The 24,774-nt window shown below is 34.1% G+C and overlaps 3 protein-coding genes across 4 annotated transcripts; all 3 read right to left on the reverse strand.

Moving 5' to 3' along the window:
* Positions 1-1,882: 1,882 nt before the first annotated feature.
* On the reverse strand, positions 1,883-3,964 carry LOC116137788 (cinnamoyl-CoA reductase-like SNL6). Its single transcript, XM_031423489.1, has 6 exons — positions 3,687-3,964; positions 3,224-3,396; positions 2,926-3,111; positions 2,673-2,826; positions 2,212-2,596; positions 1,883-2,154 (listed from the first exon to the last, which is right to left on the reverse strand). Exons 1-5 carry the CDS (start codon positions 3,916-3,918, stop codon positions 2,301-2,303), a joined length of 1,041 nt encoding a protein of 346 aa, XP_031279349.1. The 5' UTR covers positions 3,919-3,964; the 3' UTR covers positions 1,883-2,154; positions 2,212-2,300.
* Positions 3,965-4,383: 419 nt separating this feature from the next.
* On the reverse strand, positions 4,384-10,152 carry LOC116137771 (proline-rich receptor-like protein kinase PERK8). Of its 2 annotated transcripts, XM_031423468.1 has the most exons (9): positions 9,881-10,152; positions 8,493-9,760; positions 7,325-7,735; positions 6,912-6,998; positions 6,504-6,574; positions 6,134-6,216; positions 5,611-5,758; positions 5,001-5,162; positions 4,384-4,925 (listed from the first exon to the last, which is right to left on the reverse strand). In XM_031423468.1, the coding sequence occupies exons 2-9, from the start codon at positions 9,496-9,498 to the stop codon at positions 4,695-4,697; spliced, it is 2,199 nt and encodes a 732-aa protein (XP_031279328.1). In that variant the 5' UTR covers positions 9,499-9,760; positions 9,881-10,152; the 3' UTR covers positions 4,384-4,694. The 2 variants fall into 2 exon arrangements, with proteins under 2 accessions (XP_031279328.1, XP_031279327.1); XM_031423467.1 differs by having other exon boundaries at positions 8,493-10,152.
* Positions 10,153-22,362: 12,210 nt separating this feature from the next.
* LOC116137744 lies at positions 22,363-22,722 on the reverse strand. The gene has a single exon (XM_031423441.1). It carries the CDS (start codon positions 22,720-22,722, stop codon positions 22,363-22,365), a length of 360 nt encoding a protein of 119 aa, XP_031279301.1.
* Positions 22,723-24,774: the final 2,052 nt, after the last annotated feature.

Below are 24,774 nucleotides of genomic sequence, written 5' to 3' on the forward strand. Positions count from 1 at the left end.
ATAAATTAAAATAATTACATTAATGAGTTATTACTAATCCGGTTTTAACACAAGTGAGGACCACACCGTAAGAGCCTGTTTGGCTGAACTTATGAAAATTAGTTTATAAACATTTAAAATTTAAGCAGTTACGTGTTTAGTTAAAGTATTTATAAGTAATTGATAAATAATTATGACTTATAAGTATATTTTATTATTAAAATAACTAAAAATGGTAATAAATTGTTAAAAATAATGATATAGGATGGAATTTTAAAATTAAAATGAGGGATCTAGGATGGAATTCAAAATTGGTTTGACCAGATTATAAGCTTAGACAAACACCACCTACGATAACACGGATTTTAATTAATTATGTCATTTATTTGAATTTAATATAGTAAAGTAAGCGACTGATTGTCTTATTATTTTAATTATTGGTAATACCTTTAAGATCATGCAATAGGTTTTTTTATTTATATTTAATGCAAAAGGTATGGTAAGTAGAATTAGGTTCCAGTGATTGAAAATGAAATGAGGAGTTAACTAATCATGGAAACAAGATATTAATGTCAACGAACAGGATTAAAAATTAAGAAATCCCTAATCTCATATAAGTTTTAGAGGGATCTTAGACCCTCTGATTATATTTTACTGTAGTAATATCAGTGACAGTTATAGTTGAAAAAGAAAAAAATATTTTATATTTAATAATAAGATTGCGTTTGGTTAATAAAATGTTGTATTATTGAGAATGTTATATTAATGGAAAAATAAATGACTTAAAAATTACTGTAAATGTTATATTATATGTATTTGGTTAGATTAAAATAAATTAACAGGTATGTTATTATTAAATTACCATTTTTTTAAAATATTTTATTATTAGTTGGATTATTTTTAACTTTCTACATTTGAGAATTTTGCTAAAACACTCTAGCCACAATAAAAATTAAATTTTAACAACATCACCCCCACTCATCCAAGCACTATCGACTGTCGACCACCATCGTCAGTCGTGGCTGGCCGTGGCATGAATGATGCACAATCGGCTGAATCTGGACAGTCGTGCGTCGATCTAGCTGTTTCTGGCCAGATCCTTCCATGTATTTAGCTGTTAACAATGGCCAGATAGATTCTGCCATTTTTCGGTGACCGACGATGGTCAGAAGGTGGCTCAGGTGTTTTGGGTAAATTGTTTTCAGAAAAAGAGTAATAATGTTCAAAAAAAAATTATTAGTTAAGGGTACAATTGTAACAAAATTAAGATTACTAAGTAATTTTCGAATACATAAGAAAATTGTAGTATTCAGATTACCATCTATATAACTAATAGTAATTATTATTGATATTAGAGGATTGCTGTAATCTTATATTACTTTACAATTAAACATGGTAATATTAGTAATATAAGTAAGATGACATTACTAGAGTAATGGGAGATTACCCCTAACCAAACAACCCATAAGTGTTTCATTTACTTCACATAAACATCATTCATCTAAAACGTCATTATTTAATTAGAAGGATTTAAACTGTATAAACTGAATCTCTAACTCATTCGTTAACGATATCAGATGTGACAAATTCTACACCTTATAAATCTCATGTCTTGGTGAGGTCATACACCCGTTACATTGAATAGCAAGCCCAATGTCAATTGTTAAATCCCCAAGTTCAAATCTATAATGTGAAACATAAATTATCTTGCACATGACCCACCCATGAGTAGCCCAATGATAAGGGCGAACCAAAGTGGCTACAAATGGTCAAACCCATAGTCCTTCCCTGATGAACACAACAAAAGTACATTTGCTCATGTCTCATGATTTACTTGGAAGGTCATGATAGCGGATTGTTGTAAGATAACTCCCATTGAAGATTAGTCGAGATATACATAAACTGGTCGGACACCTTCAGTTATTAAAAAAACAAATTATCTTACACATGGGTGCATTGAGTGCAAATTTAGTTGAGGAATCTGATCCTCACATTGCAATCTACTAGATTTCACAAAAGCAAAGTTCTTGATTATCTTATCTAAAGAAAGTTTTCTCTAAGAAATCACTTTTTGAAGGCGATGATGCTCTCCTTTGAGGGATTTCCCATGCTTCATAATTATATTCCTCCAGTCATGGACAGCATATGTGACTTTGAAAGTAGGTATCATCTTTATATGAATAGTGCAAAGCAACATCATGTTATTATGTAAGCAATGTTGTATGATCATGACATGATCTTATAATTTACTTCATACAAAATCTTCTACTGTTTTCTTTCTGCAAGGTGTTTGCATAGCTTTGCAGTTCAGTAATGGGGTTTCATTCTTTGCAGGACAAGCGTTGAGAAGTTCTATATAACAAATTGGCAAGTCTTGAATTGCTAAGCTTATTATTGTTGTCTATTTCATCTGTTTGTGCTTCTGATAACAAACCAGGCATCTTTAACTCAGTTTCAAGTTTAATGGCTTCATCTGAGCTTCGTATAATTCTCTCGAAGCAATGATATCGACCGCAAGCTCCGTAGTCCATGGCTTCATATAAATGGACATGTGCCTCTGCTACCTTCTTCACATCTGAAGTTGCCAGCATCCCTTTTTGTAACATCACCTGCCCACCTGCATTAACCTTTTTAAATTAACACATGAATTTTATAATATGCTTTTATCAGTTGAAATGTTTCAATGATTTTACCTTTAAGATATGGAAGAGAGGTTTCAATGTGTGCATTTGGGAATGATGGAGCCATGAGAAGTCCAGGGCACACTGTAACAAGCTTCACTTTCATTTCTCTTGACTTGTTCCAAGTAACCTTCTCTGCTTTTGTCTTCCCCAATGCAAGCCAAAGCTGTGATATTCCATGATATATATATATATATATTATGCAAAATGATGAATATAATGCTTATTATACGTTTCAAATTAGTGCCCTGTAAATATCTAGTACCTTCTTTTCTCTGCAGAATTCCTCATTGCTCCAACAACTCTCATCGACGACGATGTCTATGTTATTACCATTCCAGATAGAAGCAAGAAGAGAAGAAGTGAATATGCATCTCTTCACATAGGCTGTCCTGCCACAAGCTTCAATGACATTTCTTGCTCCTTCAGTTTCAAGGAAGGCCATCTGTTCCTGGAAATGATTATGTGGCGGCGCAGGATCAAATGCCAATCAGTGTTAAATGGTTTTAGAGACTTGAAATATTGAACCAGATTGTCAAGTGGAATTGCATACTAAAACTTACTGAATATCCAGAGACTCCATGTGGGTCAATAAAGGAGGAGGTGTGAAAAACAACATGGCAGCCTCTAAAAGCTTCACAGAGAGTGTCTAAATCTCCCATCTTTGCTACCACAACACTCTCTAATTGGTTCATCTCTTCTTCTCTGAAAAGCCTCTTCATGTCCTCAAAATCATCTGCTCAATATCGAAAAATCAAATTAAACTGATCTATAAGTAAAAAGAAACTACTGCAACAATCATTGGCATCAGTTCTGAGATTCTAAAGAGGCAAAAATGATTCCATGAATGTAAATGGTAAGAACACATGATTTTTTAGGTTGAAGACTGCAAGTAGAATGGCCTAAACCAAAGTATTCTACTTTGGATCCTCTCTTGATTTTATCTCCTGTTAGAGGAATTGCCAAATAAATATAATAAAAACAAGTCAATGTCACTTACTTCCACAAGCAAAAGTGTTACTCTACCTTGGTTTTGAATGATAACTCGGACAAGATAAGAATGAGCCAATAGTTCTTTCACAATATGAGAAGCCAAATAAGAATTCCCACCTGTCACACAAACCAGCAGTTTTCCCTCTCTTCCACTCAAACCTGCATAGCTAGTAAAACCTTTTACATTTTTACAAGTCTTCTGGCGTTCACTCAAAGCTGCAACATGCAACTCCAGAGGCACAGCCACCTCTTGTTCCATCACCATCTCACTCTTTCTCCACGGTTACAGAGTGTTCATGGGCTGATTTTATTAGAGAATATATGATTCAGAACGGCAGAATTTTGGTAGATGAAGAACATTAGATGGAAATTAATGCACGAGTGTGGTAAGTATAATCTCTAACAGTCCAACTGTCCCATTGTAGTCATTAGTCTTTTGTCATCTTTATGCATAAAGTTAAAATGTCTAAGATGGCCTCCTTCCAAAAACACTGATTTTTTGTCATCATGAAATCCTTATCCAAATGGGATTCTCTAGAATAGAATGTTTACAAGTAGTAGTCAATTTATTATGGTCCCAAATTTTAGAATCATTAAATGAGACAGTCTAGCCCTAGGCCGAGAAATTTTATTGAAGATCAATTATCCCTAAAGCTGAATATATGAGTGGAAGAATAGTTAAGAAATTTATTAAACGTATATATTTATACCAAATTAACAAATACAGATATGAATTGAAGCTGTGTCATGCTATATAATAAAGAATACAAAATCAGGCACATTCCTGCAACTTAATCGTATTAGATGAGAAGAAAGATTAGAAGAAAAATGCATAAATGAGATTGTACAAGAAACGAGCAGGGGGGCCTGGCGTCAATATCTCAATCTGGGGCCTCAAATCTCATTCCAAAATCGAGTGAATCGGTACCATTTTGACGGAACAAGCTGTTTCTGATTTCCAATCATGTGTTGGAAATTTGTAACTGTGAATCAAAAGAGTAGCATTAAACTCGTCTCTGTTGATCTATATTCTCGAGGCATTTACGGTATAAAGGAATTCCGATTCCCATAGTCTCGAGACTCTCGACTTCTCCAGCTACTCTGTGATTGGTTGTAGAAGTCTGAACTGTAGTCTTGACTACCAAATGCCAACCTTTGAAACATTCTGATTTGTGCAGAATGTTGTGCTGAATTGAAGATTTCACTTTGGCCAGGTTTCATTCCATTACTGAGATCTGATAACTCATCTAACGAGTCTAACGCCCTCACCACCTGAAAAGAAATCTGTATGATTAAACTGATGCGGTGAAGAAGATGAAACTTTCTTTACAATTTAAACTTGATTACCTGACTCATTTTTGGTCTTTTTCCACCTGAATGACGAACACAAGCAGCAGCTGCCTCAATCATCCGAAACATTTCACTAGCAACATAGTTCTTTTCCAGCCTTGAATCCACCAATTCTTCAAAATCCTCACGTTCAAGTGCTTCAGCAAGCAATGGTCGAGCCTGAAGCACACATGAATATGTTAAACAGTGGCGTGTAAAAACTTGCTAGACAACCTCTCCTACTCTCTTCTTCTGTCAAAAAATACTAAAGGGGGACAGGGTGGGGCATGATGCCCTTGAGAAGTATTCAGCATCTAGAAATGCTATCTTTCTTATTTACATTAAATCTAACAAATGAAAGAAAAAACATTACTTAAACTTCTACTTATATCAATAAGTAAAAAAGGACTACATAGTACATACAAGGAAATTTCTTCTATGTATTTGTTTGATCATTCACTTAATTAGTGTCAGTATTTAGTAACTATATTGAATTGAAGTTCTCTACCCTAGTTACTTTTAAGATTATCAAGTTACAAAATGAAGATAAATACTTTGATGTTATTTCCATAAATTCTCTTATATTATTTAAGGCAGCATACACAGGTTTGAGGTTCATATAACTTACCCATTCAACCAGGCTCTCATCGCCCAATGGCTGAGAGGCATCAACAGGCTTGCGACCTGTAATTAGCTCCAAAAGCACAACCCCATACGAATAAACATCAGACTTTTCAGTCAGCTTGCCACTAGTTGCATATTCAGGAGCCATGTACCTGGAAATCACAACTCCAATATCAGAAAAATACAAATACTGTATATGAGCACAATATACATCGAGGATGTATGATAGTCATAGATGCCTTATACACAGCCTTTTTAACAAAACATGTGTCACTCTAAGCCTAATTGATGTGAAAAACCTTTAAATGTCTGCTAAATGCTTTTAAGAAAACCATGCTGTTAATAGACATAATACAGACCATTAAACTGTCAATTTTGATTAATTTACCCCTATAAAGACCACCAATCAGTATCTGATAATGCTCAGATGATACAGATAAAAACAGAATCAGATATCTACATAAGCATGAACGTTTGTTAATTCTTTAAGAGACGTCAAGGATCATCCATCACATCAAATTACCCACCCAAAGGTTCCCATTACTCGTGTAGATACATGTGTATTTGAATCCAGTTCCAATGCTATCTTTGCAAGCCCAAAATCTGCAACCTGATATAGAAATGGACAAATTTTTAGAAACATGAATTGTTAGCTACAAAGTTACATGGGTGAAATTATAAATCCGATCCAGTTGCCAAGTGCATTTAACAGGACATGTTAGTCATCTTATGAGTCTAATACTGCTAAACTAAACTTAGTTTAACACAATATGGTTGACATTCCATCAAAACTCTGCAAGGCACGGTAAAACTGACGATTAGGAGCAATAAACCCAACCCAGTTCAAAGCAGATTGTTTATCTTCAAGAAAAAATAAGGTTTCAGAAACATTCATACCTTAGCTTCAAAATTGTTTTCAAGAAGAATGTTTGAGGACTTAATATCCCTGTGAATAATGCGAGGATGACCTGGTAAACCAAAAAGAATATGTCTCAGAAAGCAATACAAATGAAAGCAGATGAGAGTAAGCCCAGAAGAAAACAAGAAAAACATGCAGGTTATGATCTCCAGTATATATAATGATCCTTGATAAAGTTTGTGTTTCATAAACATTTGGGTAATGTTAACAATAAAAATAGATTCATAATAAATCTTATTCTTGTTCCAATAATTAAGGATGGTTTTGTTGCTTATACTGATCTTGATAGCAGTGTCTATGATTTACAATTAAAAGTCCATATGGAAAACCATATATTGTATTTAAAAGCAAAATATATCCAAAAGTATGAGTAGCTGGAAAATTACAGTCTTCATGTAGATAAGCTATCCCACGAGCTGAACCGGCAGCAACCTTGACTCTGGTTGCCCAATCCATCACTGGTCTGCCTTCAGCTGCGAAATTCCGTGGCAAATCAGAAAAGTTGATAGATTATTTTCATACGGGTGCTATTTTTGGGCAAAAATTCAAAGTGATAATGGATTCTCAGGCCTGTGTATGAAAAAAATTATTGGAATATGAAAATCCAAAAAGAATGAACTAATCTAGGAAGAACCATTTTTTCTAGTACAATATTAATGAATCATGTGGTTTCAGATGATACAGATGTCTCTTGTGGGACCCCTTTGACCCTGAACTTTATTTGCAAGTTTTACACATGAATTTGCATGCTCAGAGAAGAAAACGTACTCAAAAATTAAAAATCAGAAGTATGCCTTACCATGGAGATGGTAGTAAAGAGTATTGTTCGGGACATACTCATAGACAAGCAACCTTTGATGCTCAGATATACAATAACCCACTAGTGAAACCAGATGACGATGATGTACTCGGCTAATGATCTCAACTTCCGCTTTGAACTCACGCTCTCCCTGTCCACCACCTATCTTCAACTGTTTCACAGCTACATCTCTTCCATCAGTCAGGACACCTTTGTATACACAACCAAATCCACCTTCACCCAAAACATTATGTGCTGCAAACTCATTCGTGGCCTGAGCTAATTCTTCATAAGTGAACCATGACTTTGAATTGTTTACTCCACCCGACTCTGGTGGTGAATATATGAAACCACTTTGGGAACCAGCTCCTCCTAGGGGAGTTGGAGAATATGGCCTCAGAAATGCTGCATCTGTAAAGCACATGCAACTTAACTAATTTACTTCAATGGTCTCATTTCACTAAATTAAGTTAAAGCTAGCCATATAACGACTTCAAAAGAATGGATCCTATCATCCAAACAACAGTAGCAATTAAGCATGTCATTCCCTGAAGAGACACGATCATACTTAGAATTCAAAAACAGAAACTGGAGGTAAAAAGTGGAAATCCTATGGCCCCCTGGCCTTCACTTGGTTATCCAGGGAGAGAACAAAAAGATCTTGAGATAAATATGACTTGCCATTCAATGGAGTTGAGCCGATTTACAACATTGCAAAATTCAATCACATATATCATGCATAATGCATCCATTAAACATCTGCATATTTCCCTCAAAAACCCATGTTCAAACAAAATTTCCAGAATAAACAACAACAATGATCGCATCAAATGACAAGTTATCAACTTTCTATAGGCAGTGACAAATATATTGTACAATTTTTCCAAATCCAGTTCCAGTAAAAGGAAAGGTTAACACAGTCCAGTAGTAAATAAATTTTTATTTCTTGCTTTCAAACATAGTCATTGCACTTCAGTATTAAGATCAAAATTCTGTACCAAGTAAATACAACCCCCATATGTTTAAAGACTGTATAAAAAGTTCATAGAGCGTTTAGTGATACAGCTAATAGGTATCCGAATAAAATTGCTTCAAGACTGCAAATTTAGAGTACAAACAACCACAAGGCCATAATGCAAAAATGTTTGAGCAATGATCAAAACAAAACCTGAATTCTGTGAGGATGCAAAAGGAGAAGGCATAGTGTAACCAATATGTGATCCAGCTTTCTTTCTCTTCTGTCTCCGTGCAAACAACACAGCCATGACAAGAACACTTAGTACCAAAAACCCCACTGCAACGCCTATTGCCACGGCACCTCCAGTGCCTAAAGCCCCTGCGTTCCTGGATGAAGTATTCACTGTAACAGCAGTGCGATTAGTTGATTCTGCTGTTGGTTTCTCTGTTGGAATGGATGGCAAAGGTGATGCACTAGGACTTCCAGTTGCAGATGAATTACTTGGAGGAGCAGGAGGTGAAACTGCAGGCGGAGAAGAGGATGAGGGAACTGAAGGAGCTGGTGGTGACAATGTGGATGGAGGGGGTGATCTTGTAACTGGTGGAGGAGCAGATTGAGAAGCAGGCGGTGGAGTTGAAACCGCAGGAGGTGAAGGAGCACTTTTAGGTGGGTTTGACACAGGTGGAGGTGGGGAATTGGACGAAGGTGGTGATGGGTCATTAGCAGGAGGAGGCGGAGAAGGTGCAATAACCTGAGGAGGTGTAGGGGTTGGAGGTGTAGGGGTTGGAGGTGTAGAGGTTGGAGGTGATGGGGTGGGTTGTGGAGGAGGAGTAGAAACAACCACTGGTGGGGGAGGGGATGAATTTTCAGGGGGAGGGGAAGCAACAGCTGGAGGTGATGGTGGGGGTGCTGTTGGTGGCGAGGGAGGCGGGGCAGTTGGTGGTGATGGTGGTGGTGAAGTTGGAGGAGGAGTTGTTGATGGTGGCGGCGGCGATGCAGGTGGTGATGGGGGAGGGGCAGTAGGGACAGCTGGAGGAGGGGATTGAGGGGGTGGAGCTGAAGGGGTAGAAGGAGTTGCAGGCGTTGAAGGGGGAGGGGAGTCAGTGGTCTGGTCAGGTTGTGATGTTGTAGGTGATGGTGAAGTGGTTGTTGGTGAATCTGATGGTGGTGCTGGTGGAGAATTGTCAGGCGACCCCGGTGGAATCAAAGAACTCATTTTTTTTTATTTTTTTTTTTCCCCTCTGAATTAAAGTTTCAAAGGAAACGTAAAATGTAGCTACACATCCATATGCGCAAGAAAAGATCCAATCTTATGTCAAAATTATGCAACTAAACATAAATCTACAGAAAATTTCACTGGAGATGCCAAAATTCTCCAAGAATCTACAATAAAAAAAACCCCTAAAAACACTCTTCAAAAAGTCTCTCCAAGCTAATCTAGCAACTCTTGAACAGAGCCAGTCAACCTTCAAAGAGACCTATTCCAAAAAATAAGCAGAACCCAGTTCAAAAAAACCCTCTTTTGAGCAAAAAGCCAAATAAAAAAACACAAATTTACAGCAACAAACAGATCAAGAAGAGTCCAAAATGAGTCCTACCCTGGTCTTCAACAACCACCAAGACAAAAGCTTGACGTCAAAGGGAAAATGTAGCACCACCCAGAAGCTGAAAACCGAAGAAGAGGTTAGCAATGCAATTGGCACTGCAAAATTTTTCCTTTTCTGTTAAAGGGAAGAAAGAAAATTCAATATGTTTCGTGGAAAATGGAAAAGAGGGGGATACAGTGAAGCCAGAAAATATGCACAGAAACGTGGGGGCGACTTCGGTTGAGTTTAGTCTACACATCACATGTACAGCAAGCAATCAGTTTACTAAATTATTCACAACATGTTCAGAGAATCACAAGTTAACTACCATTACCAACTAAATTGTCTTCTTTTTTTTTTTTTAATTTACAGAAAAAAAGAGAATATTATTAATCTGTCTTTTATGATAAAAACAGAGATTAGTTTAAAAAAAAAAAAAGTTCTCAAACAAAAATGTTTTAAAAATTAAACAAAGTCCTTAGAATATATATATAAACCTTGAACTGCTAGATTTAAATGTTTTTTGTAAACCATATAAAATGACAAAAATATTACATTTATAACCCAATTTTACAACTTTATCTTACAACCCTAACGTGATAGTAGAGTTGACACTATCACGCTAAATAACGACTTTGACTAAACATAAATAGTCGTTTCTTAAGAATGAACGGTCGTTTCTTAGAGACAAACGACCGTTCATTTATAATGAACGGTTGTTCTTTAATAAGAGATAATCATTCAATATGAATGGACGGTTGTTCTTTCATAAATAACCTTATAAAAGAACAATTGTTTATCCCTAAAAAACGATTGTTCGTGTTTAATCAAAGTCATTTAATGTTTTGGGTGTGATAAGAGATGACATGACAATTATCAATTCAACTATCATATTAGAGTTACAAGAGAATATTGTGAGATTAAATTATAAGCGCAACATTAATAATACAAGGATTGGTTAATTGAAAACCAAAATAATAATAAAAAATAAAAGTAAAATGCAAAAACATGGGAGTTTAGTGAGGCAATAATTGAGTCTCCTACGCGTGCCTAAATTTGTAATAATAACAAGTACTCATGATAGTTGGCAATGCCCAAAATCAAATCATATAATAATAAGTCAATTATAAATTTATAATTGTTTTTTGTTTTACAATATCAAGACCGCGTTTGGGGTTCATATTCCAATGATTGTCAGCGCTGAATAACAACAACAATGTTTGATCTTTAATTATACTACCATATATTGTAATACAAATACAAATACTATATAATATAACAAATAAAAATGTGGATCTGGGTTCCATTAATTAAAATCCTAACAGCCATCTTCTTTGAATAACAATGGGAAACCAATTAAATTTTTCTTGGAATAATTAGTGTGATTTCTGATTATATTATATGATTAGGATGACGAATTTGGTAAATGTTGTTTTCAACTTTCATGGGAAAACTTTTTGTAGTTTGTTGAGCTAATGATTTGAATATGGTTTTAATTTGCTCGTAGTTATATATATATATATATATATATATATATATATTAAAGTTTTAGTTTATGAGTCATGTCATGTCATGTTAAGAATAATTAGACAAAACTTGTTTTGTAAGTTATGGCATTATGAGATGTTTGAACAACATTTTTCCGGGTTTGGTAAGATGACATTATCTCATCCGTCAAGTTTTAAAATTTCTAAAATGATATTTTCCGGTTTTTATCATGTTCTATTAGTATTTTCTGTTAATATTAACGAAAACATGAAAATACCTTTAAATAGTTTATTTTTTAATTAATTTATTAGATATTAAAATTTAGTTAACTTAAAGTCTTTACTTGATTATTTATTAGTTCAAGTGTAAAAAAATTTCTTTACCTTTCTTTATTTAATTAATTAGGAATATTGATATTTTATGTTAATTAGTAAAATAAAAAACAATATATTATGAAAATATTATAAATTTAATAGATTATTGAATAATAGTGATGAGATATTGATGATATTATAAATAAATAAATATTAAGGTCATTTAACTTTAAACAATTCTATATAATTACTTCTAACTTTTTAGGTTCGGTTAACTATTTTTTCTTTTTTGAATTTTTGGCTAATTAAAAAATAATAAAAAACTTATAAAGTCAAATATTTAAGGGTATTTTTATCTTTTCTACGAAGTAATAACAGAAAACATAATAGAATCTAACGAAGGGTAATTCTATTCATGTGATTGATTTGAATGTTGATATTACTAATAAAACATGGTAATTCTATGTATGGGCAGTTTAAGGAAAGACTTCAAATTCTATTCACGAAAGAGGAATGGAATGATTGTCTTAAAGAGAGAATATTTTGTAAATCTAATTGAAATACAACAGGTTAATGATGAACATTTTATGGTGCGAGTAGATGTAACAATAATGTTATACTTACTCACGAGTTTTACTAACCGTCTTACTACTTTTGTTAAAATTATATATGGTATCCGTACTATGCGTATGGTACCCTACTATGTGTTATATTTACAAAGACGAATAAGATGATTAGTAAGATCGTGAGTAAACATAACATTACTCGTAAATGTAATTGGACAAGTCGGGGATTATGACCATCCTACCCAAAGAGATTTATGACTTTATGTAGTAGTAGCATAGCCTATGATTTGATTGAATAAAATGATGGTGGTCCTAGATAGGGAATTTAAACTTTATGGTTCAAGGGTAGTTGCTTACATTTAATTAGCACTAATGAAATGAAAGTGATTGGAAACTTGAAAGTAAAGTGTCAGTCTTTAACCAAAGGCTAATTAAGACTATTTTAGACTATTACATTTAGGTGCATTTAGTTAAGGAAATATTTTATTATTATGAGATGTCGGTAGATCATTTGGTTTAAAGAATGTTGTATTACTGAGTGAGATAGATTAACTTGAAGATTAAAATAAATGTTTTATAATATATGTTTGGTTAGATTGGTAGGTATAAATAATTGATATATTTGGTTGGACGGAATAAAAGAATTATGTGAGATCATTTTACTAAATTGGTCTTTTTTAAAAATATTATTTAAATTATTTTTTAATCTCTAACATTTAAAAATTTAGTTAAAAGACCTCAATCATAATAAAAGTTTAAAATTTAACAGAATACCCCTAATCACTCAAGCTACAGTCGATATTACTAATAAAAAACGGTAATTCTATGTATGGGCTCCTTAATGATGTGATTAGTTTAAGGAAAGACTTCAAATTCTATTCATGAAAGAGGAATGGAATGATTGTCTTGAAGAGAGAATCTTTTGTAAATCTAATTGAAATACAACAGGTTAATTGGACAAGTCGGTGATTATGACCACCCTACCCAATGAGATTTATTACTTTATGTAGTAGTAGTAGTAGCATAGCCTATGATTTGATTGAATAAAATGATGATGGTCCATAGATAGGCAATTTAAACTTTATTGTCGTTGCTTACATTTAATTAGCACTAATGAAAAGAAAGTGCTTTGAAACTGGAAAGTAACGTGTCAGTCTTCAGCGAAAGGCTAATCAAGGATGTTTGTTTAAACAATTATGGATATGGTTAAAATATTTATAGGTGACTGATAAGTAGTTGACGTATTTAGTAAAATATGGTTTATAAGTATATTTTATTATAAAATGACTAAAAAATGTATTACATTAAATAAGGGTATACTATAAAATTTTAAAATTAAACAAGGATAATGTAATAATATATTTGATCAAACTAACTTATAAGTAGAGTGCTTATAAGAAAAAAAAAATACCTTCCTCCAACTTTTTTTTTCTTATAAGCTCAACTTATAAGTTCAAAAAAGTTATAAACAAACAGGTCAGCTTAATTTTAGAGCTTATAAGATAGTTTGACCAGCTTATAAGCTAGTTTGACCAGCTTATAAGCTTAGACAAATATCTCCTAAGACTATTTTAGATTTATTAGATTTAGGTGCGTTTAGTTAAGAGGATGTTGTATTATTAGGAGAGGTCGACGGATCGTTTGGTTCAAAGAATATTGTATTATTGAAAAGATTGGATTATTAGTGAGATAGATTAACTTGAAGATTAAGGAGAATGTTTTATAATATATGTTTGATTAGATTGGTGGATATAAATAATTGGTATATTTGGTTGGAATGGAAAGAAGAATTTTGTGAGACCTTTTATTAAATTGCCCTTTAAAAAAAATATTATTTAGATTATTTTTTAACCCTTAACATTTGAGAATTTGGCTGAAACACCTCAACCACAACAGAAGTTTAAAATTTAATAGAATACCCCCGATCACCCAAGCGACTGTCGATTACCATCGTCGGCCACCGTCAAAAGTGACCTGGACAGTGCACGATCGATCGGATCTGACTGACCGTGCGCTGATCTAGCCAAAAATGCCATAAAAGATTTGACATATGGTCGTTTCCTGCCAGATCTAGCTGGATGTGAGCCATTTCGACAACTGCTGGTAGTGGTGGCCGATGGCCGGCAGTTGTTTTGGGTGGTTAGAGGTATTTTGTTAAATTTTAAACTTTTATTGTGGTTAAGATGTTTTAGCAAAGTTTCAAATGTTAATTAACTAAGGGTAAAATGGGAATAAAAAATGGATTACCCCGATAATTTTAAAATAACAGCCTTCCACTCGGTAATCGGATTACCCGCTATTTTGCCTACAGTAAACACTATTTACATTGAAAGATTACCGGAATTATTGATTATCTAAAAACCAAACACAGTAATATCCCGTTTTTAAGATAGATAACCGGGGTCATCTTCTATTACCCCTAACCAAACGGCTTGAGAATATTATATTAATGAGAAGATAGATTACTTTGAAGAATACTAGGAATGTTATATAAAATGTGTTTGCTTAGATTGTAATAAATTGGTAGGTATATTAAATAGATTACTGAATTGCCCTTGTTTTTTAATATTAATTATATTATTATTATTGAATTATTTTTTTAAACCCCATACATTTGAGAATTTAACTAAGACACCCATACAATAAAAGTTTGAAAATTAACAAATACAACCTAGCCACTCAAGAGGACAGCCGACTGGTTGTGCGCCAATTTGGCCACTTCCGGCCAAATCTATGGATGAATCTGGCTAAAAACGACCAGATCTATGGCATTCTTGTCGTTGATGACCAAATCTCTAGTCATCATTAACGGTCAAAATCTAGTCGTCAACGACTGCCAAATCGGCACATGATCGACCATATCGGTCAGTTGTGCATCGCTCCAACGACGTTTGTCGGCTGTTGGTGGTATTGGCTGGCAGCTAACATTCTTGTAAATTGTTTTTAATACAAGATCATTCTTGTCTAAAAGGTTTGTGTATAAGGATAAAATAGTTCATTCTTATAACTTGTTTTCAAAACAAGGGCATTCGTGTCCAAAAGTTTTAATAATTAGGGGTAAAATTGTAACAAAAAATAAGATTACTAAGTAATCTTAAAATATTTAAGAAAATTGTAGTATTCAGATTACTACCTATATAACCAACATTGGTTACTATTGGTTTTGAAAGATTACCATAATCTTATATTACTTATCAACCAAACATGAGAATGTAATAAATATAAGATGACATTACTAGAGTAATCTCACATTACCCCAAACCAAACACACTGTTGCATTATACATTAATTAATTAATTATTATTTGATTATATTTTTTATGTTTATGACCATTAGTATATAATGATTGGAAAATGAATTCGTTAATTAACAGAGTATTTACTAATTCAATTGGTATTATCTTTTATATTATACAATATTAAAAAAAAAAAAAAAAAGCATGAAAAGATTAAAAAGCGAATACATTATCATTAGCCTTAATTGTTAATAATTTAACTTTTGACAATGACTCCTCGCAAAGCCTTAAATATATAAGACCAATTAAATTAATTTTTTTTTTTTTTTTAAATAGTGGAATTGCTTTAGTCTTCCAGAAGACAAAATCTGGACTCCTATCTGATTTTGATTATGAATTCCAAAACAATGAAAAAAAAATAATTAAACAATACCCTTAGGCTTAGACATGCATAATTTAACAAAATTTCCAAATTATTATATACAAAATAAATCATTAAAAAAAAAATTGGATTTCAGGCATCATTAGAATTGGTGCGTCACAAAACGATTAGAAATTATTTAACAACACTAGTTAATGTTGTATATGTTAGAAAATTTTATATTTATAGGCCAACTTTAATTGCATTTCGGTTTAATAAAATCGGGTAAACGCATAGTCCTATAAGATACTTTTACTAGGCTTAATGTGATCATAAATTATAACTCAATACACTTCGTTATTAAATAATTTAGGTTGACGGTAAAAGTGTGGGTTTTTGGGTTTACAGGGCTTGTAATGAGAGGGACCAGACCAGTAAAACGCTATATATTGGTTAGATCCTCTATCCGAAAAGACTTACCAAACGTTTTACCCATTTGAAAGTCATCATTGAAAGCAGTTTCTAAAGAGGAAGACCAATCAAGGATTCAGCAAATCTCGCACACATTATGACTCAGATAAGTATTCCTATAAGCCTAAATCTATTGATTCAGTGTTCTATTCCTGTAATTGTTTAAATGTTAAATTTACGTGTTTATCTAACATGTGGTATCAGAGCCGAGCGAATTAGAATACATAACCTGAAATTTTCTTTTATGGAAATCTGAATATTGAGATTGCAACATAGTTTCACAATCCCGAATTCTAGGGTCTGATTAAACCTTTAATGATCAAATTAAATAGGATTTAATTAATCAGAATAGTTTGGCGCGTGCAGCACCTGTAGGGCTGCTTTTGGAGCCCTAAAAATTTCATAAATTTTCCATTTTTATTTTAGAATCATTGGAGCAATTTCATGAGTTTTTTTATTGGTGAATAATATTAAATAAACTATATATATGCATTGGTTGGTTTATTTAATATTATCTTTATGACTATTGCTTATATATATATAAAATCTAGAAAATATGTGAAAATTATTTTATTGTTGGTTGAATATTGTGGCATGTTGTACTCTCCAACCTATACTATGTTTTATATTTTGTACTCTCATCATTGCATACGTGGTTAATTATGCAACAGTATTAAATTAAAATTGTCCGAGATAATTAAATATTATATCTCATGAAATCTTAATTATGATCTCTGTTTTAAAACCCGGACCGGATCGACCGGTTCGATCGGGAGCCGGCTTTTACTTCGGTCCGGGTTAACATAAAACCAGAAATGTTATTAAACCCGTTTTGGACCGGTAATGGACCGACAGAACAATACAAAACCCTTGGTCTGACCGACTGGGGGCTTAAAACGATTCTCTATTTTTGGGTATCTAATCCAAAAAAATTGAACACTTTCTGAAGCCAAGTTGCAACACTGTTTCATGCTCCATTTCATTTGAATAAAAAAACCAAATTGTATCTTCTTCTTCACTTACTCTAAAATATACTGGTTAAAAAAGAAGAAGAAGTAAGGGAAGGGGAAGGAAGAAGAAATAGAAGAGGAGATACGAGAAATAGTAAGGAAGAAGATTAGAAGAAAGAAAAGAGGAGATGAAGAGAAAGAGAAGGAAGAAGGAAGAGAAGAGGAGAGAAAAATTACGGTTGAGGAAGAAGAAAGAGGCGAAGAAGAAAGAGGAAGATGAAAGTGAGAGAGAGAAGAAAGAGGAAGATGAAAGTGAGGGGGAGAGAGAAAAAAAGGTAAAAGATGGAAGTTGGGGGGGGGGGGGGGGGGGGGGGGGGGGGGGGGAGGAGAGAGAAAAAGAAATTAATAATAAAATCTTAGGGTGCATTTGATTTATTTTAAACTTATAGGGGTTTATAGGTAATTTTTAAGGATATATTTGCTAGTTTTCAAACTTATAAAAATTAATAAAATTGTTTAAAGATGTGACTGTTATATACACCAGTCAGACCGATCGGTCCAATCAGTTTGATCGGTCAACCCGCAAACCAGTCCCTTGATCAAGTCAATGAACGGTCCGGCTTTTTAAACAATGATTATGATCATATTGTTTAGTATTATTAAAATAATTTTGTGAGCTGCTAGAATGCTTAATCGCCAAAGCGGTGCATTCATTGAAATTTGCAAGTTATTTGTTCAGTAAATGATACATTCTTTAGTTTTGATGCATATAATTTTCTGCCCGAAGGTGGATATTACTTGTGTTGAAATTGATGGTTGGATAAGGTAAATGTTGGAAATATATTGGTCCTGAAAAAACTCCTATTAAGTGGTGGGTGGACAATGACCTAAAAATTCTATCTACCGAAAAGGGGATAGTTTAGTTTTTGAAGTCATATGTTGTGTTGTTTATTTCCTTAACTTTATGTTTGGGCCCTAACAGCATGTCATTTTCTCCGCTCAAAGGGGAGCTAATGACGATGCATCGAGAATCCCTGTAAGAAGTAGCCTATAAGGTTTTAAAGCTATTTTGACTATTACTTGTAATACTGATTTGTTGCATTATTTATGATAGTCTATTTTGCCGTTAACAATAATAATGCCACGAATTGAGGTTCTGATTGATAACAATTTCAGGAGATGGAAATAAGATATTGTGGCTTCGTTTGGTTCACAATTGAGTGTTTTTGGGAAAAGTTTTTTGAAAAAAGTTAAAAAAAAGTTGAATTGGGCGGGTATTACGATATAGGATTTATAAATTAATAAAATACCCCCTATATTTGTTTATTTACAAAACACCCCCTATAATAAAATCTTAAAAGTTAACAAAAATACCCCCAACCCAATGTCAAATACGGACAGCCGGCCACCACCGCCGGAGGATGGCCGGGTTCACCGTATTGGCGCATGACCGGCTGGATCTTGCCGGTCGTGCGCCGATATGGCCTTTGCCGGCCAGATCCGACCGTATTATCTCGTCAACGTTATAAACCGTTACGGTCAAAGACCGCCAGATTTTTGGCTTTAGATCTGGCCTTTTCCGGCCAGATCCATGGTAGTGCGCCATCCTAACAGATTCCGGCCATTTTCCGACGGTGGTGGCCGGAATCTGGTAAATATGAATTACTGGGGTGTTTTTGTAATTTTTAAAAAAATATTTAGGGGTATTTAATTAAATTATCAAATTTAAGGGGTTTAAAAAAAGTTGAATAATATTGGGAGTAGTATTCCCAAAAATCAAAGTTTTTGGGTATTTTACTGTTTAACTTTTTTGGGAATACTAAAAGTAGTATCCCCAATTAGCAACCAAACGGAGCCTGTGTTTGTGAGAATGTACAACAAATTATATTATTGATAAGAAAATTTCATGTTTCAATAATTCTCATGATTTATAATTTTTTTATTATTATTATTTTATATATACACAAATAGTTGTATATATGTGTGGGAATATGATTAAAGTAAATTTATGGGTGTTATGTCTAAAAAATATAAGGGCTGACGTAAGGTTCAGTCAGCATCCAAAAGTCAGATCATAGGAACGCCCGTAGCCTGTTTGTGTCAGAATAGTGGGTGCGCGTCAGGCCAGCCAAGAGCTGTAATGATCCCATGTGTCCAATCCTTACTCCAAATCACACAAATCACTAAAAAAAGTGGGCAATGTGACATAAAGAAGGATTTTACACGGATAATCTCACCAACCCGCAGATTCAATGATGATTGCCTCGATCCATTCCTCTATAAATTGAGAGCCCCTCTCTCATTGAAGGGGATTCGCATATTTTACATCTGATTAGCTACTCTCTCTCTCTCTCTCTCTCTCTCTCGAATTTTTCAGCATTTGATACCTTGTATTACCATTGTAAAGTCAGTCAGTTAAAGCGACCTGACCCTTATCATCAATATAAGCATCAGTGGACGTAGGACTTGCTACCTTAACATCCGAACCACTTTAAAAATTGTCCCCATTGCATTTATTGTCATTTTCCTTTACATTCACGTGTGTCTTTTTAGGTCAGCTCAACATTTCATACGTGTATTTCGTTGGTATAAAAATCACGCATCAACAATGGGCATGTTGTTAAATACATAAATTTCATGTTCGGAGGATTTATGGGTGAGATAATACTCATAAATTTCTCTGTCATTTATTTGTGAAATTTATTTCTTTATATTTTACATATAGTAACCTACCCAAAGGGGGTTCTTATGTATCTTATTGCGAAACCATGACTTAATTGATAGTAACATAACGACTAGGTAATTTTTCATCACAAAGGAGATTAATTATCGGAAAGTTGTGCATTATTATTGATTGGTTTATTATTAGATTTAGTTGCTTGTTGCATTCCCTACCCAACGGTGAATTTGCAATAATACAACTTGAGATCTAGTAAGAATAATGTGATGATGATATTTTATGATTTATTCTTGTTTTATTTATACTTATGGAGATATATTAAATAAAGTACTATATATTGTGATGTCGTTTATATGTATGATTTTGTATATATTTCACAATATAGGAGTAAGCTTAAATAAATCACATATTTAATTTTATATTTTTAGATTAATTATCAAAGTCTAAAAGAAAAAAAACCATTCTTTTAATCAAGGAACATAGAAAAATTAGGCATAATATAAAAGATTAGATTTAAGTTTTTTTTTTTTTAAGTTAGTCGTGCGTTTGACACACTATTTTTACATAGAAAAATAGTGCGTTTGACACACTATTTTTAAGTTAGTCGTGCGTTTGATAAAGTTCTTTACCTGTCCCTCTCTCAGGTGTTTGTCATGAAGACATCACAATCAACCAATATGTGCCGGTATCAGGTTTGGGAAGACGACATACCCAGAAGTGAAATCTACGAACAAAACCTTGAAGAACATAGAAATGAGGCTACCGATTTTCTTCACCAGCTGGAGAAGTGCATGAATGAGATGAGAGAAATGAAAGATAGCATTAAGGAAATTAATAAACGTTTAAAAAGGAAAACTGTTTCTTATGTGCATTCTTGTTTGTCTTATGTATTTTAGAGGGGCAGAAATATTCTCTTTTTACGTTTAACGTGAAGAAGTGCTGAAGTGTGAGTAGAAAGAAATTTTATGATGTGTGCTGGACAAGTTTACTTACATTGAGTGGACTATTTTTGAAATTGTGTATCTTATTATGGTTTCCTGCCTCCAGTGGCATCTCATTCCATAGCAGAAACTTGCCAATGCTAATAATCTATTCCCTATAAAGATAGGTGAAGTTCCCATGCTTGATTGAAAAGAAAAAGGGAAAATGAAGCCCCACATGTGCATCTTTGTTTTTTCAAACAAGAGTTCACGATTTTTCCCACCCAAATAATGGCTTAATGCCACTTATCCACTCACAAACTTTTAAAATGTTACTTTACTGTCCAAATTTATATTCTGGCAGTGAACAGAGAGCAAACTCGGTCTAGATTGTTGAAGTTTTTGAAGAGAGGAGGCCGATGAGTCTTTTGGTGGTGGAAAGTTTAGTTTTGGCGGTTGAGATTTATTGGAATTTGACTTGGGAGGGGTGGCTGTTTAAACCCTAATCGCTTGATTGTTGGTGATTGGCGGGATTGGCGGGAGTAAGGTTTGAAGGGTTTTGGTGAGTGATGATAGGGGAAAAAAATGGTGGTGGTGGGGGTTGCAACGATGTCAGAATCAGAAACAGAATATAAATTTGGGTACTAAAGTGGTATTTTAAAAGTCTGTGGGTGAGAAAATGTTATTAAGCCATTATTTGGGTGGGAAAAGTCACTTACTCTTCAAACAATAACAAAAGTTATGGGGCTAGTTATGGCAGGGCTATTACTTGTTTGATTTTTCCGGTGTGTTTCACATCTAAACTAATCAAGAAAAATTTGAAAGGGAGGCTCTCGATAATCTCAGGTATACGTTGGTAAATGGAAAGCTCAAAACCAACACCAGAAATATACCAATGAGGCAAATAAGTGTAGGAAAAACTTTGATGAGATTGATCAATCTCATTTTAAAATACAATAATGCTACGAAAACCGAATTTTTGCACCGAATTTTTGTACCGAAGGATGTGACATCTAGTCAAATGCAATCACATTGAAGACAAAACACGTCTTCTGTGAATGAACGACCGTCCAACAATTATGGACACCTGTCCATATTTTATGGACGGTCGTTAATCAAGAATGGACGAGCGTCCACAAAAATATTAGTAGACTCGCATCCATGTTATATGGACGGGTGTCTATTTACTATCGACGAACGTTCACCATATTTGGACGTTCGCCCATAAAATCATAAAAACAAAATAATGGACGCCGTCCATCATAAAATTAATACTCGGTTCGAATAATAGCTAAGAAAAGCGTACTCCTGCATCATCAACTGCATACAAACCGCTGAATTACTTAAATTCCAAGTCAAATTAACTCTTTACAAAACACAAACAGCTAGAAAAAAATTCTAAACCCACAACCCAAGTCAAAATCTAACAAAAACGAATGTAGTAAATAAACCATCTTCTCAATAAACAAGTACGAACTAACATTAAAAGAATCAAAAAGAACAAAAATGTTAAGGCATAAAGTAAGCTCCAGAAACAACTTGCCTATAAGAGATATCCAAAAGCAGTCCTCTAAAACAAGCCAATTCATCAGTTTCAAAATCACTGTCATACTCTTCGCTTTTATCCTGAATCCCTGCATCACTCACATTAATACTCGCCTCTACATAGAACGGTCTCGATTTCTTCTCACTGAAAGAAGAGTAAAATCTTGTGGTAGACTTAAGAAACCCGAGCCTTCTCCTGGGAGCTTGAATTGATCTTAAAGTTCGAAACTTGTAGTGAAAAGGGTCTCTTGTTTCCACACCAAATGACGCTCCATCACCATTGAAAAGCAGCTTTAAACGACCTTGCGTTGTGATTTGAGCCATAAATGTAAACAAAAACCAAAGAAAAGAGTTGGGTTGTTTCAACTTTGAAGAGAACTACTTCAGCGGGGTTATGTCAGTCACTTTTATACCAGATTTTGGAGATGGAAGAGATTAAAGGGAAGAAGACAAGAGTAGTTTTTGAAGTGCAAGAAAGAAAAAAACATCCAGTTCACGTAAAAAACCGTTGCCACATGTTTTTCAACATATGCTTGAGAATATCTTCTTTCAGTTGGAGTGTCAGCTAAATGACAGATTTGCCATACTCATTATGTCCTCAAATTATTGCACCAACTGAGAGGAAGAGTTCATGTTAGAATTTAGATTGATTTACATAAAAATAGGTCGTGGTTATAGGACTTGAATGCACGGCATCAACATCCTTAGAAAGAGCTGAAACTATTTCAGCATATGATTCTTCTCTAATTCCATTAATTGAATGCCAAGTTGCCGAAACCGAATCTGGTTACACTACCCACCCAAGAATCACCAACATCTACAAGATCAACATCTATACTTTTGTACTTAACAAAATGGCTTAAGGAAAACAGCATCGCCTGAAAGGATAACAAGAACAGAACCGATCAAGAATCGACTGATTTTGAGAAACAGAATCCGGCATCACCGCAATTCTAATAATGCCTGAAACCCACGGGAAATGATTGAAGAAACACCATTTCGGCTAAAATTGATCGGCGAAGACGAATACAATACCAAGTTTGGTTATTGTTAAGTTTAATGGTGTACTTATTGAGTGCATTATTGGTATCAAGTGATAGAATAAAATGAACAGTTGATATCAAAATAGGATGTCACTTGGCCCAGAACAAGTCACAAAAGGGCTTCCTCTATCCAGAAAGAAACGAAGATGTGATGAGGGGATATCAAGATTGACACTGAGATCGCTGTAAGAGGAAATTATGTGACTTTTTTGAGAATAATTGTCGGCTTTTTTACACCCTGAGATGATCAAATCAGCTTTGAAACATTGGTATATTAAAGAAGAGTTGTGGAACCGATATGAGTAGGAGACAGATAGTAAACAGAGAGATGATTTAATATGATATGGGTGGATATATTCGGCCTGATCACCAGCTTTGAGCGTGAAGTTTTGGAAGAAAGAGTTTGTGGGGAGAGGAGATGAGAGGAGACACCGCACAGTTGAGTTTGCTTTAGTGAACAAAAACGGTGAAGTTAGTTGCTTTTCGTAATGTTGAGGCTCCATCGCCGGTTTTAGCTTCAGGTTCAGGCACTGGTGATGAAGAAAATGGAACTGGAGGGTTTATAGGGTTTCTTGGGAATTTTAAAGGGCTTTGTGACTGTAAGTTTGACTCAGTTTTAGTGAACAGAAATGGTAAAGTTGGTCGCTTTTTGAACTGTCGCGGCTCCATGGCTGGCGTTTCAGCTTCAGGTTCAGGCACTGTTGATGGAGAAATGGAACTGAAGGGTTTATAGGATTTCTTGGGATTTTAAAGGGCTTTGTAACTACAATTTAATTCGTTGTTTGATTTTAAAGGGCTTTAAAGTTTAAACTATACCTGCTTGCAGAAATTCCATTTTTGGAGCAACTTTCCTTAGTACCCCTGTGTTTTGACGCTATTTCCATGCACCCCTATTTTTTTCAAGAATTACACACAAACCACCTTTTTTCCTTGATGCCGTTTGAAAAGCATTAACGTTGCAGGAGTAATTTGGTAATCTCACTCGTCCTTCATTGACTTGTCCCCTCCTCATTACTTTCCTCATCACATGTTATATAACCATTGGACAATATCAACTACAAAAATAAATAAATTTGATAACATAAATTCTTATTTTAATTGGTTGGTTTTATTGTCTTTTTGAAATAACATGCTAACACAGTAATTGTCTATTTGTCTTGCTCGGTTAATATTCAATGCGTGATAGTGGCAAAAACGTAAAACAATAGTATTCTGTTACTTCATCTTTGACAGAGTTGATGAAAAGGGATGTTATCAAATAATTGTTAAATAGTTTCGGGGGTTAATTGAGAATAGTGCCAAACTTGGCATTCGCGTAAAACACGGGTACTAA

Source organism: Pistacia vera, unplaced genomic scaffold (assembly GCF_008641045.1).
Source record: "Pistacia vera cultivar Batoury unplaced genomic scaffold, PisVer_v2 Contig333, whole genome shotgun sequence".
Lineage (NCBI taxonomy): Eukaryota > Viridiplantae > Streptophyta > Magnoliopsida > Sapindales > Anacardiaceae > Pistacia > Pistacia vera.

Excerpts from the sequence above, each read along its gene's own strand:
- LOC116137788 (XM_031423489.1), bottom strand. The coding sequence starts at position 3,918 with ATGGTGATGGAACAAGAGGTGGCTGTGCCTCTGGAGTTGCATGTTGCA. Across the intron at positions 3,112-3,223 it reads ATGGAGTCTCTGGATATTCA|GAACAGATGGCCTTCCTTGA; the intron begins GTAAGTTTTAGT and ends AATCATTTCCAG. Across the intron at positions 2,827-2,925 it reads AATTCTGCAGAGAAAAGAAG|CTTTGGCTTGCATTGGGGAA; the intron begins GTACTAGATATT and ends GGAATATCACAG.
- LOC116137771 (XM_031423468.1), bottom strand. The coding sequence starts at position 9,498 with ATGAGTTCTTTGATTCCACCGGGGTCGCCTGACAATTCTCCACCAGCA. Across the intron at positions 7,736-8,492 it reads TGCATCCTCACAGAATTCAG|ATGCAGCATTTCTGAGGCCA; the intron begins GTTTTGTTTTGA and ends TGTGCTTTACAG. Across the intron at positions 4,926-5,000 it reads AAAGACCAAAAATGAGTCAG|GTGGTGAGGGCGTTAGACTC; the intron begins GTAATCAAGTTT and ends ATTTCTTTTCAG.
- LOC116137744 (XM_031423441.1), bottom strand. The coding sequence starts at position 22,722 with ATGGCTCAAATCACAACGCAAGGTCGTTTAAAGCTGCTTTTCAATGGT.